General features: G+C 44.5%; 1 protein-coding gene across 18 annotated transcripts in view; it reads right to left on the bottom strand.

Moving 5' to 3' along the window:
• Positions 1–866: 866 nt before the first annotated feature.
• Positions 867–25,977, bottom strand: part of LOC147033973 (SH3 and PX domain-containing protein 2A-like) — a 225,049-nt gene continuing 199,938 nt past the window's right edge. For 17 of the 18 annotated variants that reach the window (XM_085873975.1, XM_085873958.1, XM_085873984.1 and 14 more), the window contains 2 exons: positions 11,296–11,424; positions 867–4,435 (listed from right to left, as the gene is read on the bottom strand). In XM_085873975.1, coding sequence (XP_085730101.1) covers positions 2,522–4,435; positions 11,296–11,424 — 2,043 coding nt within the window. In that variant the 3' untranslated portion in view covers positions 867–2,521. The remainder of the gene's footprint in view (positions 4,436–11,295; positions 11,425–25,977) is intronic. The other variant, XM_085873967.1, reaches the window with a different exon arrangement.

Raw genomic sequence — 25,977 nt, 5'->3', positions numbered from 1 at the left:
TTTTGAAAGGGGGTGTAGACTTTGTATACGCACTGTAAGTGGGTGACCTTTCCAACCTAAGGCTGCATATGGGTCATGACTCAGGCCCCAGGAGTCACCAAGGCTCTCAATCCTACTGATCCCTTTATCTCCTCATTCCTTTGCTGCCCTAACCACATTTATTTTCATCTTCCCGAGCTTCGTCTATAATTTTGCTATCCCCAAATCCTACCCCACTTTGTACGTTTGGGAAGAGGGCGAGCAGCACATCAAACTATGTTTCTGGTTACACGTTTTATGTTCCGGCTTGTGCGTCACATCCCTCATACCAGCGCTCCATGAAATATTTATTTGTTATGTACACAGTGTTTAATAACCATTTCCAATTTGTATTATACTGTATATTAGTTTAAAAACAAACAAACTGAAGACATCTTCTTTCCAGCCATTGCAGTGCTTTAAAAAGAAAGACAAGACACAGATGAGCGCTCCGGGTTGCGATACCTAGCCCAACCGCTGGAGACATCTGGGACAACCTGCGTTTGGATGCTGAGCTTAGCTGGCTTGAGCCTATAGTGGATCCAGGAACACAATACTTTCAACCAGATTCCAAAAATTTACTCCATATTAAAGCACATTCTGTGTCAGAGAACAGGTAGGACAAAGGAATGAATCACCAGAACATCGACCGAAGTGTGCTATCCGCCGAAGGAAGGAGGAAGGAGGTAGGAGCTTCCCACGAAGGGGGCAACCCGATGAAGGGTTAACAGACAAAATGTACAAAAAAAAAAAATGGTACTTCCCATGATGGTATAATTCTGTGGATTTCAACCATTGAACTAACTCAATAAGTGCTCATGTGAAAGTTCTTGAACATGCACATGGGGTTGCTCTTACGCTCTTTATTATTCAAACTCGTTAAGGACATGACAGCATGTGCACAGCGCAGCGGAGACACGAAACACGGCTGTGCGTGCTCATATAGAAAAAGACAAAAATAGCGTTTCCTTATTATTAGTTTTTTTTGTCTATATGAATTTACGGCATTCCTCCTCGAACAACAAAACAAACAATATAATCATTCCAATGAAAAGGCAAGTAATTCGTTATTAAAACAGCACACTGACTGCGTGCCATGCGACTGAACTTGGTGTCGAGGGAACTTGCAGGTCTTCAGTGAGAATAACAGTTGACAAAACAAACATTACCTGTAATCTCATTCAAAAAATAAACAAAAACCAGTGAGCCCTCTCCCAAGCCCAAAACCACCCTCACCCTGAAAAAAACACAAACAAACAAAAAAACAACCACAACAGAAACAAACCAACTACACAACATTGTTATTGTATAGCTATATGGCTTTTGACACAAATTTGGTAAACAACAGTCCATAATGCTTTGACAAGAAAAAAAATATTCATATTATATATATATATATATATATATATATATATATATATATATATATATATATATATATATATATAATTATGTAAGTGCACACTGGGTATACAAAAGAAAGAAATCTTCACCAAGTAAGTGTTCCAGGGTTTAAACCTGTGGTGCAACGAGCAATCTTGCAAGTTCGCCTCTGAATTGAGGCCCCGGGGATGCGATCACGACATCACAAGCAAAATTGACGTCATCATGGAGATCAATTGCATCACAGTTGTAACGAACAGGATTCGGGCCCGTGTGGCCCATGTTGGAGAGCCGTATTGCAATATTGCTCCAGACTCATCAAAACGACCACAAGGAGAAAGTGCTGTGAACAAATCAGAAGCCAGGATCGGTGCGTACGAGTGTTCAGTAACAATTTTTGTTTATTCCGTCATCCTGGAAAATTTATCCGTCAAAGGATATCGACTCACTACCATTCGAGGCAAACGGAAGACACTCTTGAAACAGATGGTACTTTGTGCAAACGCTGGTGAAGTAACTTCAACAACTTGCAAGTCTCTTGTTCCATATTCTTCCCCCAACCAGGAGCACCTTGTGACCCTCGTCCGTCGCTTTTTTCCTCTCGATCTGACCTGATGCTGACCTTAGAGATAGTAAAATGCTGCACCGTCACTGATGATAATAAAAAAGGTGATACAGGGACAGACCGAGATAAGTGCACCTTATGCAAAAAAAAAAAATAGTTACCTGGATTTCTGACAGCAGAAATGATCACTTCCTGTTTATACCTCACCTGAGAGGCAAACTCGTTTCATAATGCAGTGAAAAACACATGCACAATTTACCTGCAGCAAATTTTAACCATTTTTAATGAGCATGTGTGCCATTACTTCCGACATTTTCCAAAAAGCACTGCGTGTGTTGTCACCTCCTTCGCACCAAACGTGCGTTCATAGACAATCCTTCCTTAGTGCTCACAAGGACCCTTCCATACTCACAGATTCCAGCTCTGGAGCCAGCCATCTCATTAAAACATGCCGACAAGGAAAAGAACAAAGATCCATGGCACAAAAATAAGTTAGCTCCCCGTGAAATGTTCATCGATAGTCGTCCATCTCACAAAAGGTTTTGGTCGTTAAATTTACTCCTTCTTTGAGTCTTCACCGTATCGTGTATGTATGGAGCATCCACCTAGTAGCACCTTCCTCTCAAGGTAATTAGACGGTGCCCAACCCTCACTGTCTTCACAACGTCCATCTAAAAGTTTGCAATACCACCAGCCATTTGGATGCCTCTCAATTACTTCCAACGAGACACCTTCATCGAATCCTAGGGTTTCGTCATCTCCGGCATAATCTGCAATCGCGACATACACGTCTCCAGAATGTGGCATTGGCCGGGAAATAAGCTCGGCTCGCAATGCTTGGCCCAGGAATGTCCGTGACTGCAAACGATCGGATCGAGACCTTCCCAAGCTCAATGTCCCGTTCTCCATAGTGCTGACGTCTGATCTCTCCCTTGGGCTCGAACCACCCGAAGAGGTTTGATGCATCTGCGTGGCTCTGCGCGTTCCAGCAACCACCTCACGGGGATCGCGGCGACTTAAACGTGGGGAAGAACGTTGTGCACCATTCATATCTGTAGAGCTGGAAGCTCGATTATTTGCAGCAGGTAGTGTCTTCACCTTCTCAAGGATTCTTGAAGAGGGTGATGCATGACAACGAGCCCCCGAGTACGATTCCAAATTCTCCATGCGAATTGATTTTTCAATCGGGGCTGGCAGTCTTCTTCCACCATGTCGTCCCATGCTCGGACTCAGCTTCGGAGGTGGCGGTCGTTTTGGTGGCAAGCTGTTGTCCTGTGAATGCCAGCGGTCTGAATCTGTACCATTGATGTTCGTCTTTTGCACCTGAGACCCCAAACCTATCCTAGAAATGCTTCCAGTGGATGCGATGGACAGTCTGGTTTCAAGGTACGATGCAGGAACCCAACCTTCATCAACACCTGACCTGACAAACCACCAGCCACCATCTTTCTTTTCCAACACATCTACCATATCACCTTCATTCAACGAAAGCTCTGAGTTTTGCACTTTTTCAAAGCGTGCAACAGCACGGTATGGCTCACCCTTTCCACTCAGCTCTAAATGCCTTGTGCCATTTTTCCCACCACTGGCCTGACTACTTTGTGCAGATGTTCTTGACCCAATCTCCCCCAGAGTTCGAATACCATTAACAATTTCATCAGATACTCCCTCTTTCTTCTCAGAGCCTGGCCCAGCTTCATTTATGCCTCGAGAAACAGTCCCAACATCCAAACGTCCTGGAGACCCTCCAGGATTTGAGGTGATATAGTTTGTCACTGGTTTCGGTCGAAGAGAGGGTTTCACTCCACGTCCTTGCGTCAAACAAGCACTGCCCTCGTACATCTCTTCACTCACCGATTGTGCATTCGATCGTGGCAAGGTAGCTCGACCAGTAACGTCACGACAGCCGTCTCGACCAATGTCTTCTCGAGTCTCAGAACCATCGCTGTCCAGCCGTGGCCGTACGCTCGCTCTTGGCGTACTCCTTGGTGACAGTAGCACTGGGTTACCTCTGGTGAGAGTTGTTCGGCTCTGAGCACTAATTACAGAGGGGGAGACTGTTGCTGTTACAGGCCGTGGACTCCCTGGACTTTCTGAACGTGCAGTGCAGGCAGTGTGCTTTGTTACTGCTCGAGGGCTCCCATTCCCTCGTGTGCTTCGTATTGTGGTAATTACGTCAGGGCAATCAACTGCAGGTACATCGTAAATATGCTCCCGTACTGTACTTGGTGAACGACCATTTGCCTCGGTCTCTCGGCCTCTTGCTCTATCATTACTGTGTCGACCATCAGCACTGCTTGCTCGTGTACGGCCAGGAGGTGCTGGGGGAGGGACTTTGGGTCGCGTTACATTGCTGGTCCTTCGCACAAGGTTGACCTTCTTCCTCTTCTCAATATACGATGCTGGTGCCCAACCTTCATCATGTCCAATTTGTACATACCACCAGCCGCTCACACACTTTTCAATAACCTGTTTCCCATGGGTGGTAGGTAGTAAATATAAAGAAGAAAAGGGAAAGAGAAAAATTCAGGATAACACAAGAGCTTTCATGCAACACCATTTACTTACAAAAGGACAATGAACTGGTGCAGGAGGAAGTCATTTGGCCCATCAAGACTGCACTACATCAATTCAATGTAAGAGTTTATCAACGGGGATGAGAACAGCAGGGCAGGCACAGCCATCACCAGGTTGGTTTATAAATATAATCTGGAATATTGTGTCCAGCTTTGATTGCCACATCCGAGCAAGGACATACCTGCCAATAGAGAGGGTTGAGTTTGGAACAACTGGACTGATTCCGACTCTAGCGAGACTAAGGAAGGAGTGGCGGCCGAGGGAGACAGGACTTTTTACATTAGAAAGGAGTTGATGATGAGATTTGATAGAGATGTTTAAGATATTGAAGGGTATAAACAAAAGAGAAGTTTTTCTATTTTCAGCAGAATGGACAGTGAGGACCGGGGCCATAGCATGAGAATAACGGAGAGGAGTGTTAAGACGACATTAAGGCAAGGGTCTTTCACTCGGTGAGTAGTTAATGCATAGAATGGTCTCCCTGGAAAGGTGGAGGAATCAGCCACAGTGGATGGCTTTAAACAAAAATTGGATAGGTACACAAAACCAATGGGGATGGAGGAGGACATTAATATAGGCGGGATGGTACAGGCTTGATTAGGCTTGAATATCTTCATCCTGTGTTGAAGTTCCTTCTGAGATTCCTTGTTAATAGAATGAACTCTTGAATTATAATTAGCACTGCAGTCATAGCAAAGGGGCAAACTTCAGGCAATATTACTCATAGCAAATTTCACACCGATGGTCAAATCCTTCTCCCATTGGTCAGACATTGTGCACTCCCACTTCCTCTTACGGGCAATAAACTGACTACCGTTACAGTGCAGGCGATGAGTCATCAACATATTTAGTTGTCATCATTATATTTGGTTCATCAGTGATTAATGATCATTATTTACAAAACATTCACAATTGCTATACTCCCTGTGAAATTACATGGACATTACCGAAGCAAGTTAATACTGTCAGCCAATGAACACGAACCTTAGGGCCTTTTGATTCGATATTCACGACAGGTCGTTGGTTATCCAATTATTAATACAAGAATGGAAATCGGTAGAGCGCATATCTCCACCAGGTTGAACAGTTTACGTTTTGTATCCCCACCGATATGTCGGATCTGCATCCGGACCTGAACCTGAACCAAAATTTAAACCACTTGTTCTCGTCACCTACCCAACTCAACCACCAAGTTTTGGTCATAACCCGTCCACATTTTTTTTTTTTTGAAATATCGTGCTATCCATCGTTTTTGGCCCTATCTCCCAATGGTGACAAACCACATAATTTTTTTTTTTCAATTCTTGTATCTGGATCCAGATCTTCACCAAAATCTAATCAATTTATCCTCATCACATACCCAACCTGAACACCAAGTTTTGTCAGAATCTGTCCATAACCTTTTAAGATATCCTGCTCACAGCCAAACAGGCAGACAGCCATGCAGAGGTGAAAACGTAATCTCTATCCACCTTCGGTAACGGAGGCAACTTGTTATATGTACAGATTGGATTGCACGGTATTTGGATCAAACATCACAGGACATTTTAAATTTAAAATGGCAATATGATAGGAGATTGGAAGTTCCAGATCACTGTCCAAGTTTTGGGTGATTGAAAAAAAAAATTCCATGGGAAAATTGATGGAGTGAATCAGCAATGTGATCATTTCATGAGGTTGCTCAAAAAAAATTAAAAATTAACATTATGACATGACCGAGTTGGCTACTCTTCATCGATGTTAATCAGCGAGTCTCTATATCCGTTGGTGCACAGATTTATAAGCATATTGCAAGCATAATGGGCTTGTTAAGCATCATGGCTTAACTGCATTGCGTGCAATTATGAAAGAGCACTTTGGATAAAACCATTAATTAGCAAACTTGATGCCCATGCCGCCAGAATAAAGATCGCCATAAAGAATATAGCATAAAAGGAAGCTGGAACTATGGATGACAAAACTCATAACTTCAGAGAAGTAGAGAGTTCATAGAACATGATACCCCACATAGCGTTCAAGTATATACAGTACTCATTTTAACAAAATAATGATTTTAAATGATCGTTAAATTTTTTTTTTTAAATCCAAAGTTTAGTGCTATTGAAGCAGTCCAGACACAGTCCTGAATAACACCCTCATACACCACTCATTAAACCTTTATTAACATTGAAGTATTGCAAAACTGGAGGTTCTTGGAAGTGTAAAGAAGGCGATTTGTGTTCCACAGTGTTCAAGTACGTAATTAAATTTAAATAAAATAAAGATTATAAAAGTCGTAAAAATAAATTAATTCGGGTTTTACCACCGTTTTCCACAGTGTCTATGAAATCACCCCATTTAACACATTACATTAGTTCTTCGTGCCTGTTTGTGTTCTTTATGACATCCTTAAAACAGCAAGTTTCCTGTTTGGAATGTTTTTCAATTTTGTTTGACTGCTCGGCGGGCAGACCGAGTAAAAAAAAAAATTAAAAAAACCTCTCACTCTTCTCTGCACATGTGCGATGAGGACGAATTCTGAGTCAAGGTGTGTGAAAACGGCAAACTTGTCTTCCTGTTCATAATCCCATTAGTGTTCAAAATATAACAATCAATTTAAACAAGTTGTTCCTCAATCATAAATTGACAAGACAGACAGACAGATGGACAGATGGACATGAACCAATTGCTTAACCTCGCTTTTCGCTTCGTGTGCACGGGGTAATAAAGGATTGCGAAAAATTGTTGAAGAAGGAACACTGTTAAGAGATTTAAAATTCTAACATGCCATTCTCAATGTGTCATTTTGTTTATAATCTAGCATTATTTGAAACGCAAGTAATAGACTGGAAGAAGTACAAATATGCCTCCCAGAGAGAGGGTGTCCTGATATTTGTGTATTGTGTGGGTTGAGGGGAGGGACAGACACATCAGGGTTCACAGGTCAAAGGGAGAAGTTAGAAAGAGTTTAAAAAAAAATCAAGAAGCAAGAGTAAAAAAGAAAAAAAAAGAAGAAAAAAAAGCAAGAATTAACAAAAATAAAAATAAAAATGAAGTCCATGAGCCAGACCCAGTAATTTTTGGCCACCACTACCATCCGAGGGGAATAATGCTAATCATAATTTTTGTCAGGGTATACATCTCTACAGTCAGAAACTATGTGATAGCATTGCATTGGTGGTAGCCTTTTGTGTGTTATTAGCTGTTTAGTAACCCCATCCCAAAATAAACTTTTCTGGAACCGGTGTAAGACAGAAGAAGACATTCTATTTTAAACTAATGGTTCTCTCTTATTATTATAAGCTCTATCTTCTTGAAAATTGTGAGGAACGTAGCTCATGTTATTTGCTTTTCAAAACAGTTGTTGAAACTAGCCTAGCTAATCGTGTTTGCAATTACAGGCACTGATAGTCCAGTACTGATACATTGCAGAACATATCCATCTTTGAGTCAGACGATGGGGAAAGTTTAGATGAGGATATTGAAGAACTGGAAAATGATTATGATTTTAAAGTTCATCTTGAACATTTTATATCACTTACAATCAGTGCATAGATGGACAGATGGACGGACAGAGATGTCTTAGAAACTATAAAGGACCAGTCTTTGGTTCATAAGACAATATGTTTATCAGCAACACATTTGGCCAAGGTAATGGCCTTGTTTGTGTGGAACACCACATTTGTGTTTCTATTCTGTAATTTTATGCCCTACAACAGAAGATTGTGTTTCATTTTCATGTTTGGCTCATTCATCAGATTGCACATGACTATCCATCCTGCTACTGTCTTATTGGTTTATATTGTGTAATACAGGTGTTTGATACCTTCATACAGTATGTGCATTAATGAGTACCTAATCCCTGAAATTCTGTATTTTTTGAGAAATTACAGGGAAAAATATTAATCTTGTTCATGAACATGCTATCATTTACCTTTGCATGATTCTTGGAAAGTATCCTTCAATAACAACAGGGACAAGCTGGTAGGCGACATGGGTGGTCGCTAGACTAAGGCAAATTTGAAATATGTAGATAAGAGAACACATCAGATGGCATTTTTGTCGTTCGTTGTTCCATATAGGAACATGGCGAGCAACTGTCCATTCATCATTTGTGTGTGATTCCCTAACCCTACGTTAGGGAATCCCAATGCGAACGTTGGGGTGAAAGCATATAGTAATATAATTGCATACTAGTCATAGTTTTTGACGGATCGGGCTGAAATTTTTTGACAAAGAGGTTGATTATAGTGCGCATAAAAGCACGGAAGTCGATTTTTGATTTTCGAAATTTTTTTTCGGATTTTTTCAAAAATTTAAAAGTCCCATTGCGAGGCAATGGTGGCATCCATAGCAACGCTGCTCAAAAGCATACAACTAGATACTGGTATGAACCTACCAGTCAAGTTTCATCAAAATTGGTTGACTCCTCTGGCCTCCAGAGCTGTCCATTACGTACAAACAAACAGACAGACATACAGACAGACGGAAAACCTGAGAATAAGGGTAGTCTAGCGACCACTCAAAAATATCATAACATTGACCAAACTACATAAATCCGTCCAAATTAGGTATTTTTTTCATTTGGGGGGGGGTGGGGTAACTGTCTGCTATACTGATCTTAATATACAACATACAAAAAAGAAATTTAGATTTTTGGATTTCTTAATAAATTTGCTAAATACCCATGTAATTATATTGTTCCAGAACTTTTATTTACTTTCCACAGTAAATGATAGACAAATCCTTTTGTAAAGGCGGTATGATTTATCACACACGAAATAGACACTGATATATGTGTCACCAATGACATACCTTTCAACCTAGGCATATTTAGCACTTTTTGTTGAAAAGCAAATTATCCTAGCAAAAGGTGAGACAAATTTCAATGTTAATGTTTGACTGATAAAAAAAACATGTTGTTAAGTTGAAGTAGGATGTCTTACCTTGAACTGGCTATTTTGCACAAAAGCTTATTTAAGGGTAGGCATATAAACAGGGTGATAACACACAAAAAGCTACCACCGATACAATGCTATCACATATTTTCTAACTCTAGGATTGTATACCTTGCCAAAAATCACTGTGAGAATTATTCCCCCCAGATGGTACTGACCAACCCTACTGGCTCATGGACTAAAGCAAGAGTGAAAAAAAAGAATTAAAAAAGCGAGAGTTAACAAACAAAAGAAGCAAAAAAAAAAGCAAGAGTTTAAAAAAAACAAAAAACTAAAGAAGCAAGAGTTGAGAGAACAGGATGAGGGGTCAAGGGTCAGAAGCACAAAGGAAACATACCAAAGGAAGGGAAACATTTTTGAAAGAAAAAAGTAATTAACAAAAATAGAAAAAGAAAAAAGGAATCTTCAGTTTAGAATAAAGTGAAAAGTAATTAATAGAAAAAAAGGGAGAATAGAGAGAAAAAAAACCGAAAACTAAATGGAAAGGGGAAGAAAGTAAATAAAAAGGAGAAAAAAGAAAAGAAAATGCAATTACACAACTGGATTAAATTGTAAATCAGAATAATCATTGCACAAGTGTGGAGCATGGGGGGAGGTGGGTCAAATAATTGGAACAAGTTGGATGAGGCTTTTGACATTAGTAGGGGGGAGCGGGGGGCAGATGAGGATAGTGGTGACCAAACCATTCTCCGTTCTCTTTGATGGAACCATTCATGTCGAGAAAGTAACCGAAGTATCCAACAAGATCCAAGTGAACTCCAGGGGGCATGGAATGAATACACAAAGTCGATAAAGCTGATGAGTTCAGCTCTACGTAAAGATGTTACATTGATGTAGTCATCAATGGGACAGGGAACGATTTCAGGCATTGGGACTAAAACTGGATTATGAATTTGATCCAAGCAGCCAACTAAAAAAAAAACGAAAGGCTCTATACATAAAAATCCATTGAATATCATCTATATATTACTAAAAGTCTCATCGTGTGTGTGTGTGTGTGTGTGTGTGTGTGTGTGTGTGTGTGTGTGTGTGTGTGTGTGTGTGTGTGTATATATATATATATATATATATACCCAAAATACAGCCAAAATGGTATACGATAGCACAAAAATTTTAGGGCCACATTACTCACCATTCTCCTGCGGTGTGCAGTATCAATTTTCGTTCAAATCGGGCAACAAAAAAAAATATTAAAAAAATCAATTCCCAATTCAGTCAAGTTTTGGTATGACGATCCCTAAAGCGCAAGGACAAACCATGGAGAATGTGTTGATATACCTGGAGAAACCGGTTGGCGGAACGATGACTTCTGAGGTAAATGCTGAAATTTTCTTCAAGTTAAAGTTTGATCACTAAATAATATTAAAATTCTTTTTTTTTTCTTTCTCTTTTTTTCATCAACTGCTGTCACAACGGGAACCCAACGGGTTCATGGGTTGTCTAGTAAATATTAATAATGATGATAATAGTAACTGTAAAAGCCTCTCAAACTACCATTGGAAAGTATAATGAAGGACTAGTCTTTCGAGTGAAGGCTCGTGTCAATCTGCATCAGCGGACAGATAGAGCAATGGACAAAATCAACAGGACGTTGATTGAGGTATGCTAACCACCATGGGAAGTAAGGAGAAGCTGACATTTTGAGTGTTAACCCTTCGTCAGGGAGCGGGGTGGGAGAGGGCGAGCCTCTTCTAACTATCAAATTTCATTTCATCCATTGTTTGACCAACCAGAAAGACTTGGAAATTTTTAGTGGGAATTTTTTTTCTTCTGAACTTTCACAGCATCATATAAACAATTAGCAAATGTCCTCACCTCAACTTTCTGCCCTCCACGGAAGCTAATCCCATCCGAGATGGTTGTTTGGAACTCTGCAATGGTGTAGTACTCCATCTCCACGGATGGAGGTGCAGGAGGCTTCGGCAACCGTAAACCACGGGCCTGCTGGGACAGGGATTTACACACATAGTACACACGGTACACTGAATACTGTCAGTTTACGTGCACGAGATTCTCAAGTGACCTTGCAAAAAGAACAGTCGACATATTACGCATGGATGGGCAGGGAGAGGAGTTAAATGAGGAAAATGAGTTGTAGGCTGATTATGTCCACACTTGTGACATATTATCAGCATGACCCCAATAAATGTATTGGGGTGTTTTTATCTTTGCTGTTGGTCTTGGGGTGGGAGAGGGGGGGGAGGGGGAGATGCAAATTCTCGAGGAGTCAAGACGAGGATGAAGATGGGGGGGGGGGGGAGAAGAAAACGAGGATGAGGGTCTGAGGAGATGAAGAACATCCCCTATGTTCTTTTACTGCACATTTTAGAGGTGAACGTGGTGACCTCTCATTCACGCTTTTAGTTTACTGCACATTTCCTCTACGTAGAACAAATAAATTGTACAAAAAAGTTGATGGGGAAAACTTTCAAAACGAGCATGTGGGTTGAGCAGATGACTTTCACCAAGTGGTGGTCCAGTTTTAATCATGAGTGAAGCACATGTTATTCAGTTGTAGAAGAGGTAACGAAAGAGGGAACAAAAGACGCATGCAGACCACATTGTGACAAAGCCAACGGAAATCGGAAGATGTTCGACAAAATTACCACTGAAACGGCGTTAGGGAGGTACGTACCGTGCAAGCTCAGGCTTGATTAAACCTTACTAATATTTTTTATTCGACATACGATTAGATTTTTTTGGGTTCCCTCATCGTGAGCAACACTTGACTGAAATAAAGCCAATGGAAATCTGATGCAATAAACCCAGGCAGTGTATAAAGAGGTCTACAGTTCTTGAGACCACCAGAAAACCAAGATGGCGGCCATATTTTGTCTAGGTGCTATCGTGGGTGTAGTAGTCAAGCGATAAATGTGGGTGGGGTCTGGCAGCTGTCCGACCAATGGGTGCACATTTCAAAAATCGACCCCCGACAAGAACAACAACAACAACAACAATAACCATGCGGAGCTCTTGTACACCTGTTGTGACACGTGGCAGGTAAAAACACAAGGAGATGAACCAATATAAAGAACTTTTAAAAGCTTCAGTTATTGTTTCACCTCCTGGGATAGTGGCTAGTCCAGTATTGCCACCTGGTTTGTAAAGCATCCAACAATTCTGGTTCCTTTTGCATCATTCTTACAACGCCCATGTTCACCGATTGATGTCACATGCATGCAGGTACGACCAAAGGTGAGATTATACAGTCTTTGTAAGACAGGTGATGCCAACAACTCCTTTAAGAAATCAACGACTGCCTCGTGTGCAATGAAGTATTGAATGAGGAGGTACTGGACGACATACACCAAGCAATCCTTGACCGTTTTATAAATCTGATCACGTAAATCATGTGTTTGCCACTAGATGGCAGGAGTCAAACGCATCATCTCTGAACCTGGGATGCTTGAGCTCCAGGAAGGGTTTTGTGGCAAGGAATTTCACACTCTCCTTTGGGTTAGGTGGTCTGTGATCGACCAGATGGGAACTATGGGTTTAATACCATTAAAGAATTGATGTCATTATCTATGCAGCTGTGGCACTGTAGATGTTCCAATTAATAAATAAATTATTTTTAAAAAAATCTTCAGCCAAGAATAGTTTCGCCACAAGATCGGTCCTCAAAAGCTTCATCGCACGAGCTGGAGTTTTAGATCTCATGAGGTTAACCCTCATTTCACCCTCAATTCAGGACATCCAATTGCAGAGCAGATTCGAAACGTGAAGGCCACAAAACGAGTATAGCTGCCCAGAAACCTGCACCGGACCTCAGCCTTGCTTGATGAACAGTTCGACTTGATGGTGTGGACTTCTCTATGAATAATGACCTCCTCAACGACAAGCAGTTCATTTTTCGGGAAAGGTGCACATTAATTAATTTTGTATGCAGCCTGTTGCATCATTGCTGGGAGAGTGGCTGTGCCATTGATGCAGTGCCCCCCTACAGTTTTAAGGCAGGAATTTGGAATCTGTATGGGGTGCTTGCGATAGTTCGTCTACTCTTTGCGAAGGACACCATGGGATCTTCAGCATCCACCAACTTAGCCTCGAGGTGAGTGTGTGTACCTATAGGCCCAGCTGCCTGCATGTTAAACTGCGGTTCGTTTGCCGGCATGTGATCTCACCTGGGTTTGAATCCCGACTCAGCTACAAACTGTTATCCCGGCGTTTTACAGGCAGGGCGTTCATCAAGGTGTGTGCCGTCTCTCGGATGGACATGAAAAAGGCGTCCAGTCTGCCAGCATTCGTCGGTGGATTTTAAATATCCCACGGTGTCCTTTGCGAAGAGTCGGTGAGCTATCGCCGGCACCGTGAACAAATTACAAATTCCTGTCTTAACCAGCAGAGCATTGCATCGGTGGCACAGCCGCACCTTCAGCCAGTGATGCTACCCCATAGCCTTGTGCTGCAGACAAACGAAGAACAATAATAATAATAATAATAATAATAATAATAATATCCAATCTCTCACCCAAAGCTCTCCCTATCTGTGCTCTGTGCCACAAGGCCATATGGTGCTCTCATAATATGTTGTTCTGTCCTGGTCCAAGATATCTGTGGTCTGGTGCTCTGAAGGCAACATGTGGCATCATGATGAAGTATGTTGTCATTCAAGAAAAGACATCAAGACAGCACTGTCCCTTCAGATAGTTCTATTGCTGATTGAAGTTAAAGACCCCATCAGTGTATTTCCAAAAGTGTATGTATTTAAAGAAGGAAGTGGCAAACCACCCAAAGTTTTTTGTTCTGCTTTGAAAATCGAGTAAAGTGGTTTTCAAAGTCCAGGTATGTATCAAACAGGTTTCTGGATTGGTACCTACATCTGCCATGTTGGAACAATTCAGATATCATGCAACTGAATGAATATCCGAGCATGCACACAACTATGTCACAAATGAATAGGTTACACAGTTGATAAAAATCAATAAAGCATGATATGCAATCACTAAAAGAGTGACCCATGATTAGCCAAGCTTTTCCACAGTACGGAGTGTGACTGACTGACGACATGCAGAGACAGGACAGACAGACAGACACACACACCTGCCCTTTGAGTTGCTGCCGCTTCCTCTGCCTCGCACCTTGCCCTTCCTGATGCTGTGGAACGCAAGGCCCTCAAAATCATTGGGGTTTCCCTCAATGAAGCCAAGAGTGTAGGTTGGTTACTTTTGCAGAGCAGACAGGTTGGTGGCCTCTGTACTCCACCGCCTCCTTTTTGGTCTTGCATACTCTGCCCTGCCTTGCTCGTCCCTTCCAGGTGCACATAGTCTGTCAATAACACTCTTCTTGTTAAACTCCAAAAATTCAGACTAACCGTTCACCTCCACTCAGTTGTTCTTCTTTTCTGTCCCTTGTTGGACCACCTTCTCCAGTCTGTTCAGTCCCATTCTTCCCTCCAGGGCCTCAAGTGAGCTGTTCGCCACTACCTCAGGTCACCACCCCCCCCCCCACACTCATGATCTATTATACCCCTAAATGACCCCATTCCCAAGCAATCCCCTTTTTCCAGGTTATCATGAAGGAACCCCTTCTTCTGAGGCACTGTTGATGGTCCCCCCCCCCCCCCTCCTTATGATCTGTACCTCTTTTCATTTGTTAGTTGTCAGTGGGTTTGTTGCTTTTCCGTTTCATCCCCACTTTCCCCTTCCTCTTGTTGTCGCGTTTCATTCAGCTCGTGCGCAGCTTCTTCACCCCCCCACCCCCCCATGTGTCCTTCTCCCCCTCCCCTTGATCTCACTCTCACTTCTACTCTGCTGTTGGTGTTTCCCCCTTTCCATCTTGTTCCCTTCCATTCTGTTCTAGCTCTTCCACGATCGCCTCGATCATGCACACACAAACATGATATTTAAATATACATCACAAAAATATTCTTCTCCATCAACAGTCCCAAATATTGCCACAATGTTGTATGGCCAGTCACAGGGAACCATGCTGGATCAAGTCCTTCTGGAAAAGATGGGACAGGCCAGATGTCAAGCACAGATTTGTAATTTGTTTCGGGTGATGGCGATAACTCGCTGACTCTTCGCCAAAAGAACAGTGGGATTGCAAACATCCACAAATACCCCCAGTGCTGGAAGATGGGTTTTCTTCTGGCTTAATGTCCATCCAAGGAACTGCAAACATACTGATGCCTCACCCTCCATGGGAAGCACCAGGGCGAGGGTCTATAGCTGGGACGGGATTCCAACCCAGCCGAAACAGCTCAGAGGGGAGTGCATGCACCTCCAAGATATGCTGCCAACCCAATGTTGTTTCGTCTGCATCCTGCGGCATTTTTTCTGGAAGCACGGCTGTGCCGCTGATGCAGTGCTCCTGCTGCCAGCCAGTAAGCTGGTACTCATTTTGCCGACCTCAGGAGGATGTCACACCTGGTGCTATTTCATCGGCAAGACAGCGGTTCAAACTCAAGACCCAAAAATCTTAATCCAACCACCTTAACTGTTAAGCCAACACAAGGTGTGCTTACCCAATTAAGAACATGCATACAAAGAATACCCACACAGACAACAAACATGGAACGAGGACACTCAGACAGTGGGGAAAGATAAATGGTCTTGTATGGAGGTCTGTAAGGCTCAAAATTTTCCCACAATGCAATGCTATCCATTAATGATCAAACTAAACAAGGGAAACCAAGACACTTTTGTAGACATAACCTCTCCAGACATGGAATATAATACTGCATGTGAACGTTGTTGCCACATGTATTGTATCTATGTGCTGCTTCAGGGAATGCCATGATATGGTGCTCGAGTCACTCGACCCTCCTGTTACGCCAAACAGAGCAGCTTGCCCTGCTCTATCACAAGCAGCACCAGCATTCATTCTAGACTTCCAGTCGCTTGAGCTCTTTACAGGAGCAAATACAAAATACAAGGGAGTTCCAGTCACAACAAGCAATGCAAGACTCGATTCAGAGACAAACCTCCAGTCAGTGCTTGTACATACTCCTTAGATAACCATCCTTTTCTACAGTGGCATATTGTGCTTCAGTATGGCCAACAAGGTGCTTGACTTCGTGGCACTTGAACAACTGTTTTGACCTTGGTGACTTCAAGTTCACCAGTTAGGGTTAGTTGGGGTTACCAGTTAGCCTTTATTACAACATTTTGAGAGGCCTTGGGCCTAGTGTTCCCACTTGGTTGAACATCGACCGATGAGGTGAAATGCTTCAAACTCAACTGAGCCTAGAGATTTAGAAGATTTTCAGATAAACTGGCACCTTTCGTTGGGGTAGCTTGAGATCTGTACTTTCCAGAGGCTTCTGGAATGTTCTTCATGCAATCTTCTCATAGTCCTTTCTGCTGAAATGAGAGCAGGGATTAATAAGGGACCACAAGGACAATGGTGTCAAGCATCACTGCCTTCTCAGTGTTTTGTTCCTACCAGGCATCTGTAGGGCGCACACGGTCCACCATCAACCCCCTTTCTGGTGAAACTCTCAAAATCCAGAACCACTGCTCACCTCCACTCATTTGTTCCTCTATTTTCCCACCTGTAGAACCAACTTCTACATTCCCTTCAATCTCATTCTTCCCTCCAGGTCTTCAAGACAGCTGTTCACCACCCTCTCAGATCATCCCCAATTCAAAACCATGATCTTTTCTACCTCCGTTAAACCATCTTCCTCCTCTCCCATATCTCAAAGTTCCAGTGTTTACTTCCTAAGAGTTTGCTCCTGTATCCATCTTGTCCACCCGCTGCATTCTCCCTTACCAGCATCCCTTGTTTGGCCGCCTCCGTATATTTTGTCCCTCACCCCGCTTTTGGTGTTTTCCCCTTCTCTCTCTACGGTTGCTTTTGTCCTGTGGCGTCCTGCTCAGTTGTGTTCTCGCTCTTCCATGAGCCTTGATTTTGTATGCAAAACAAGCAAACAAGCCCCCCCCCCCAAAAAAAACATGGCAGGTACACCAAACTACCATCCTATACTACTTCACTGCCCCATGAATATCACAAGATACTGCAGAATACTCGTCTTGATGATGGCTTGTGTCAGTCTGCATCGGTGGACAAGATGAACGACAGACTTTAATTAACCAAAGGTCGACAGGTGTATGCTTACCACTGTGTGAAACGATGTGAGGTAAACATTTCACCTGTTCATCCTCCAGTGCTCTTTTGCTTTGGCAAGTGCTAAAGCTTGAAACGCCATCCCACACATCATTTCCCACAAAGGTAAATGCACTCATCAACAGTCGATATTCATCCTGTGGTACTGCACCTACCACCATCGCTCACAACATGACAACCATCCCCCCCACCACCGCTCTTAATGTTTTAACATGTTCCATTGGTGACTGTCATATTCAGTTATTCCCAAATCCCTCCTCCTCCTCCTCCTTCGTATGCATCACAAGGCTGCAGGTAGCATCATTGGTTGAGGGCGCGACTGTGCCGCTGATGCAATGTCCCGATTACCAGTGCACTGGTACTCATTTTGCCACCCTCAGGATGACAGGCTGAGTCAACCCCACCTGGTGTTAAATCAACAGCCAACAGGGATTCAAACTCAGGACCCTTAGACCCCAAGCCAGCCACCCAAACAACTAAGCCAACACAAGGCTTCCTAAATCCCTCCGCACACTCATCCCTAATAAACACAATCCTGAAAATGGAAGGAGGCTTTAGGTTTCTATATTGAACGCTTTGGATGTCTGATATTTTTCTTTGAACTTCCTCTCAGATTTGATTCACAAGCTCTCTCCATATTGGAGATCAGTTTCTGAGCACTTTCAGGGACTCCACTCCAGTAGTGGGTTTCCTTTCTACTTCTTGCACCAGCATCAGTTCTTCACTTCCGCAATATTCACCTATTCCAACGTGAAATGACCGATGACATTGAGTCTCACCATCTGCCAAGATCTTTCCTGGGAAAGCCACATTTCCAACCTGACCTCCAAAGCCAGTCGCCACTGGGAATCCTCCGTCGTGCAAAGTCCTTCCTCGGCCCACCCACAAAGCTTTCGTCTGCAGCCTGATGAAGTAATGCTTTTCCCTCTGGGCTGGTGCTCCTGCTTCTCACCTTTCTCGGCTTCACGCTGTGGAAACCAAGGCATTTAGGATGATTGGTATCTCCTGCGGTGAGGCTGAGTCTTTGGGCCTCTCACTCTCTCACTGCAGGCAGGTCGGTGGTCTTTGTCTTCGACAGTCTCCTCTCCTGCCTTGCTCTGTCTGCGATATGTACCCCCATATTTTCACAGGGCGCTCAAGGTCTGCCAGCAACCCCCTTCTGGTAAAACCACCAAAATCACGAATCACTGCTCACCTTCACTCTTTCATTCCTTTTTCCCCCACCTTTGGAATAAACTCCCACACTCTCTTCAATCCCATTCTTCCCTCCAGGCCTTCAACACAGCTGTTCAACACCATCTCTTATCGTCCCCCATCCAAATCTTCAATCTTTTCTACCCCCGTTAATCCACCCCAAACCCACCTCCTTCAAATTCCCTGCTTTCCTTCCTGATCTGTAATGTCCATCTTGTATACCCCGTGTTCCCCGCCCCATCCCTCTCCCTTCCACAGATCTCCTAATGTCTCTGTTTCCCACTGTTTTGTCCTTCCCTCTCCCACCTCTCTTGCCTCCTGACCCTCTTGTCGTGTGTTAGCTCTCATACGAGCCTCGACAATGCATACAAAATAACAAATGCAGGCAGTTTAGTGCACTCCCAGGTGGACGCCAAACTTACATAATTTATTTTCTTTTCGCAATCACGTGCTTAAAACTTCGCTTATATTTAAGGAAATCACCCCAAACAAGGCATAACATGACCCCAAACAATGACATCATTTTTTCAATTCTTTATTCACCATTCGGAGTAGAATGAGATGTGCCAAGTTTCAAATTTTTCCAATCAGTGATTTCAGAGATGTTAAAAAATTTTTTAATCCAAGATGGCTGCCATACCACATGGCTTGTGATGTCACAATTATCATTAAAGTATTCTCCATGGGGCAGTGGGGTGGGGGGGAGTTGTTCCATGAAAATTTTTTCTTCCAGCCATCAGAATTATTTTTTGTGTCATTCAGACAAGTGGTTTACCACTATGAGGAAAAATAAATAAATACATTAAGAGCAAAAAAAGGCTAAAAAAGGGTCGAAGGACAACAATAATTAATAATCCTTACTATAATTCACTGACTGGTATTTGTGTGTTTGTCTGTTACACTGCTCCTCCTCCAGGTCTGGGCTGATTACATCCAGACTTACTACATAGGATCAGCATGACCCCAATTAATGTAGAGGGGTGATTTTATATTTTCCAGTGGTCTTGGGTGGTGAGGGGAACACAAATTCTCTATTTAAATGTGTATCGTGTAGCGCCGCCTCCAGGTGGGGGAGGGTATTGCAAGTCTCCACCATTTACAGTACAGTATTCCTGTCCCCACATTTTCCAGTGCAGTGAGGGGTTTTGAATTATAAACAGTAGGTAGGTTTTTTTTGTTTTGTTGTTGCCAAAACAGAGCTGACAGTTACCAAATATACTGCACAAATAAAGGTGTGTATCAGAAGAACTTGTTGCATGCTTGGAACAAGATCGCCTGTCGGATGGGTACTCTGCTGGTGATAATAACGATTAGAAGGGCACTCGGTAGAGTGCATACCTCCGCCATGATCAATGCCTGATCCACGAGAACATATCAGGCCCAATACATTTTTGAAATATCATGCTACATATCGATTTTGGCCCTATCTTTCAATGGTGAAGAATCACAAAAAAAAATTCTTGCAGTCTGATCCGGATCCGGATCACCAAAATCTAACCAGTTTGTCATTGCCACACACCCAACCTGTCTACAAAATTTCATCCAAATCTGTCCAACTTTTTAAGATATCCTGTACACAAACAAACAGACAGACAAACGTGAAATCATAACCTCCTTCCACTTTTGGTGGTGGTGGAAATAATAATGAAAATTATTTTCACAAAATTATTAATTTGTCTTCTCCATATTCTCATCATAAAGCTTTGTTGAACATTTGATGACAAAAGCTCAAATGGTAAAAAAAAAAAAGTTATGGTCTGGACAGACAGACAGACAGACACACACACACACACACACACACACACACACACACACACACACACACACACACACACACACACACACACACACACACACACACACACACACACACACATACACACACACACACACACACACACACACACACACACACACACACACACGTGATTGCAAAACCCCATCGACCGCTGCACAGGGGACGGACTAATAAAAAGAGGAAAAGAAGAAGAAAACATCCAAGACAACCATATAATTACCACTGTAGCAAAAATCAACTACAAATGTCTGGTGACATAGGATGACACTTCAAAGATGTAGAAAGCAGGGATTGACATTTCTCTTAAAGCTGCTCAAATAAGAGGATGATGAGAAGCACATTACTGGAAGTGAATTCCAAAGTGAGACAGCACGAGGGGGGGGGGGGAACTATTTGCATTTCATTCTTCACTTTGGATCAGCTACAATGTACAGTATGGATGTGCAGAGATGGCAAGCAGAGGCTTGTGTCCAAACAACCATGCAGGAAGAACCAAGTTAGAAAGTCCAGCAGAACATTTGCCATGAAAATATCTGCAGAACAAAGAGGGGGTAACTGACCTGCATTGAGAGAGTGGTTAAAGAGTTGAACTCTTCTCCACACCAACTAGGTTAACCATGTCTTTTTGAGGCCTGTCAACTATAAATCAAGGATAAGTAGTCGGATGATAGTCAGCTCAAAAGGTGGCAGCAGTACTCCTTGAGGGGCTGTATAGTTGCCTTATACAAGTAAAAGACAACATCAGGAGGTAAATACCTCTGGGCTCAATGAACACAACCAACTCGCTTGGAAGCACTCTCAGCAATACCAGAAATGTACTTATCCCAACAACTAAGGTTAGGGGAGATGTCAAGACCAAGAAGATCAAGTTCAGATGATCCCGATTCGGTTGAAGATCCAAAATGCACAAAAGTGAAAGACAGTAAAGACCTGTTTCTAGAGCGGGAGATGGAAAAAGAATGGCACTTGGTAGAGCGAATACATCTGCCAAGCTGAACAGTTGAGGTTTTGTATCCTGCTGATCGGTCGGATCTGGACCCAGACCGTAACCAAAATCTCATCCGCTTATTCTTGTCAGCTAACCAACTCATCCACCGAGTTTGGTCAAAATCCGTCTAAAACTTTTTAATACATCATCATGCTAAATAATCGCTTTTGGCCCAATCACTCAACGTTGAAGAATCACTTGAAAGAAAAAAAGATTCTCATATCGAGATCCAGATGTTCACCAAAATCTAATCAATTAATCCTGGTAACACACCCAACCTATCCACCAATTTTTTTTTGAGATATCTTGTACACAGACTGGGGTGAAAACATAACCTTTGTTCACCTTTGGTGGTGGAGGTAACAATTTAGTTTTCTTTGCATTGAAGGTTACCAGCCACTCAGCCAGACTTGCTCCCATTTCAACACATTCTCCAAGTCATTGTCCAGTGAAACAACAACTTCATTGTGAGTAATGTTGAGTGAATCAGCATATGTACAGCGTCATAAGGAGTCATCAGCATACATGGCTATCGAAGATAGAACATCATCAGAAAGATCATTGATACACAGATGGAACGAAGTCGAACCAAGGATAGTGTCCTGTGGAACATATTTGGATAAGTTATTGCAATAAAGAAATAACTTCACCAGCGTCAAAAGAGCCAACTCCCTTTGCCTGCCCAGATGTATAATATGGAAAAAAATGATTATATATTCCAACTGCTGAATATATTCCAGGCATGTCAGTTCCTTTGGTTCGATTGCTCCAGCCAATTTGGTTTGATATACTGTTACATAACGTTTTGGTGAGGGTCGCCACCACCTTTGTACAGCTACGACATTCACCTTCGGATCTCCAATGCCACAAGCCTAAGAAAAACCACCAGCCAAGGAGGCATTTCTAGTTCGATCCAAACATTCAATTCCAAAACAAATTCAAATTGAGCCATGTATGACCTCGAGACCTCACCCTCCTCTAACACATGTCCCTCAGTAACCCATGCACCCAAAACACATACACACCAGACATCCCCACGACTGCCTCACAAACCACTAATGGTAATGGGGTTTCCAACTGGATTCGAGAGCCAAGCCAAATTGCAGTATAGGATGATCTTTCCTTAAATCAAAGCCGGTCCACAAACTCAAACTGGTTTTTAACTTGGTTAATCAAACTCTAGTCTGCATACCTCAAGGCCATGGGCCTCTTCCAGCAGCTGACCATGCAAATTGATGCATGGATTATTTTGTTTATCCTTCCAGAGTGATATAACAGCCTGTGTGTTGAACCTGGGCGTTCAATGTCGCGCACGGGCCTTCGTGGGCGTCCTCCGTCGCGCAAGGGCCTTCCTGGGCGTCCTCCGTCGCGCAAGGGCCTTCGTGGGCGTCCTCCGTCGCGCAAGGGCCTTCCTGGGCGTCCTGCGTCGCGCAAGGGCCTTCCTGGGCGTCCTCCGTCGCGCAAGGGCCTTCCTGGGCGTCCTCCGTCGCGCAATGGCCTTCCTGGGCGTCCTCCGTCGCGCAAGGGCCTTCCTGGGCGTCCTCCGTCGCGCAAGGGCCTTCCTGGGCGTCCTCCGTCGCGCAAGGGCCTTCCTGGGCGTCCTCCGTCGCGCAAGGGCCTTCCTGGGCGTCCTCCGTCGCGCAAGGGCCTTCCTGGGCGTCCTCCGTCGCGCAAGGGCCTTCCTGGGCGTCCTCCGTCGCGCAAGGGCCTTCCTGGGCGTCCTCCGTCGCGCAAGGGCCTTCCTGGGCGTCCTCCGTCGCGCAAGGGCCTTCCTGGGCGTCCTCCGTCGCGCAAGGGCCTTCCTGGGCGTCCTCCGTCGCGCAAGGGCCTTCCTGGGCGTCCTCCGTCGCGCAAGGGCCTTCCTGGGCGTCCTCCGTCGCGCAAGGGCCTTCCTGGGCGTCCTCCGTCGCGCAAGGGCCTTCCTGGGCGTCCTCCGTCGCGCAAGGGCCTTCCTGGGCGTCCTCCGTCGCGCAAGGGCCTTCCTGGGCGTCCTCCGTCGCGCAAGGGCCTTCCTGGGCGTCCTCCGTCGCGCAAGGGCCTTCCTGGGCGTCCTCCGTCGCGCAAGGGCCTTCCTGGGCGTCCTCCGTCGCGCAAGGGCCTTCCTGGGCGTCCTCCGTCGCGCAAGGGCCTTCCTGGGCGTCCTCCGTCGCGCAAGGGCCTTCCTGGGCGTCCTCCGTCGCGCAAGGGCCTTCCTGGGCGTCCTCCGTCGCGCAAGGGCCTTCCTGGGCGTCCTCCGTCGCGCAAGGGCCTTCCTGGGCGTCCTCCGTCGCGCAAGGGCCTTCCTGGGCGTCCTCCGTCGCGCAAGGGCCTTCCTGGGCGTCCTCCGTCGCGCAAGGGCCTTCCTGGGCGCCCTCCGTCGCGCAAGGGCCTTACTGGGCACCCTCCGTCATGCAAGGACCTTCCTGGGCATCCTCCGGCGTGCAAGGACCTTCCTGGGCGTCCTCCATCGCGCAAGGACGTTTCTGGGCGTCCTCAGTCGCGCAAGGACCTTCCTGGGCGTCCTCCGTCATGCAAGGACCTTCCTGGGCGTCCTCCATCGCGCAAGGACGTTTCTGGGCATCCTCAGTCGCGCAAGGACTTTCCTGGGCATCCTCCGTCACGCAAGGCCCTTCTTCCTGGGCGTCCTCTGTCGCGCAAGGCCCTTCTTCCTGGGCGTCCTCCGTCGCGCAAGGCCCTTCTTCCTGGGCGTCCTTCGTCGCGCAAGGCCCTTCTTCCTGGGCGTCCTCCGTCGAGCAAGGCCCTTCTTCCTGGGCATCCTCCATCGTGCAAGGCCCTTCTTCCTGGGCGTCCTCTGTCGCGCAAGGCCCTTCTTCCTGGGCGTCCTCCGTCGCGCAAGGCCCTTCTTCCTGGGCATCCTCCGTCGTACAAGGCCCTTCTTCCTGCATGTCCTCCGTCGAGCAAGGACCTTCCTGGGCGTCCTCCATCGCGCAAGGACCTTCCTGGGCGTCCTACATTGCGCAAGGACCTTCCTGGGCTTCCTCCGTCACGCAAGCACCTCCCTGGGTGTTTCTTACTTCCTTCCACTCAAATTCCTCTGTTTTTGTGCTTTTGCATACATTCCTCATTCCATCCACTCACACCATCAACTTTGCCATTGCAGCCCTTGATGGTTTATCTTAACTGGTCAAACAATGCAACCAGATTTTCCTGATCCTCAGCCAAGTTTAACTTTTTCTAGATGCTGACCTTCGAAAACCCTCATCAATCTCACGGCTCTTTGTATAATCTATTTTTCTACTTCAAGAGGGTCCTTCCCAATTTGACCACTCTCCAACCACATTGCCAAAATTCTCCAGGAGAGCCCTTCTAACCTTCCTCCATTCCACGCTCACGTTACCATTTCCGAGATTTCCTCCTTCAAAACAATTTAATAGATTCCAAACCAGAATTTATTTTTTCTCCAACCTCTGAAGGGCAACCAATCTGCTCAATAAACCCACGAGGGTGTTGTCAATTCTTATCCAAGGAACATTCTCTTCTGCCAGAAAGGATTTTCCCATCTGCACCAAGATGTCAGGAGTTCCTTCAACACTCTCATTATAAACCTGCAAGGTGCTCCTGCAACAGACGACCAGATACCTTCCATTTCTTCAATAGAGTTCACATCTCCTTCAAAGCCTGATGTTGGTTGGCTTAGTGGTTAGGGTGGCTGGCTTGGGATCTTCAGGTCCTGAGTTTGAGCTCTGTTGGCCACTCAATTAGCACTAGGTGGGGTTGACCCAGCCTATCATCTTTCCGACGTCAGCAAAATGAGTACTAGTGTACTGGTATACGAGCACAGCATCAGCGGCAGAGTCACGCTGCCACAAAATGATTGCTACCCGGCAGCTAAGCTGCTAAATGCAAGAAGAAGACATTTTCTTCAGATTGGGGCCATTTCAACACTCAGAAATATATTAATGAACATGTGAAGTTGATGAGTAAACTTTACAGTGGAGATCTGTACTATCACCATAAAAGTGACAACAAGAGAAGGAAAATCGAGGCCTGTGCACATTCCGCACCACAACTGCATATGGCCTATCAATGGCAAGTTCAATTCAAAATTAAACCATAATTCTGTTTCGTATGCTGTAATAGTGGGCCATACTCTTGAACAGAGCATTGGAACTGCCAGAGCAGTTTTTCTTTGGCTATTTGGCACAGTCTTGGATGGGTCGCCACTACGACCATTTCTTGGAGCACAGCTGTGCCACTGATGCTGTGCCCCTTTTCCAGTACACTGATACTCATTTCACCGACCTCAGGATGTTGACAGGCTGAGTCAACCCCACCTGGTGTTAATTCAGCAGCAAACAGGGCTCAAACTCAGGACCCTAGGAACCCAAGCCAGCCACCCTAACCACGAAGCCAACACCAGGCTTGGTATGCTCTAAAGATCAATTAAAAGCTCCTGAACAAAACAAGTTAAAATAAATAAATAAACAAATAAATAAACAAATCA

Source organism: Eptatretus burgeri, chromosome 1 (assembly GCF_056783735.1).
Source record: "Eptatretus burgeri isolate ZD-2024b chromosome 1, Ebu_testis_v1, whole genome shotgun sequence".
Lineage (NCBI taxonomy): Eukaryota > Metazoa > Chordata > Myxini > Myxiniformes > Myxinidae > Eptatretus > Eptatretus burgeri.
Note: the sequence above shows the minus strand (reverse complement) of the source record. Positions and strands in the feature narration are given on the sequence as shown.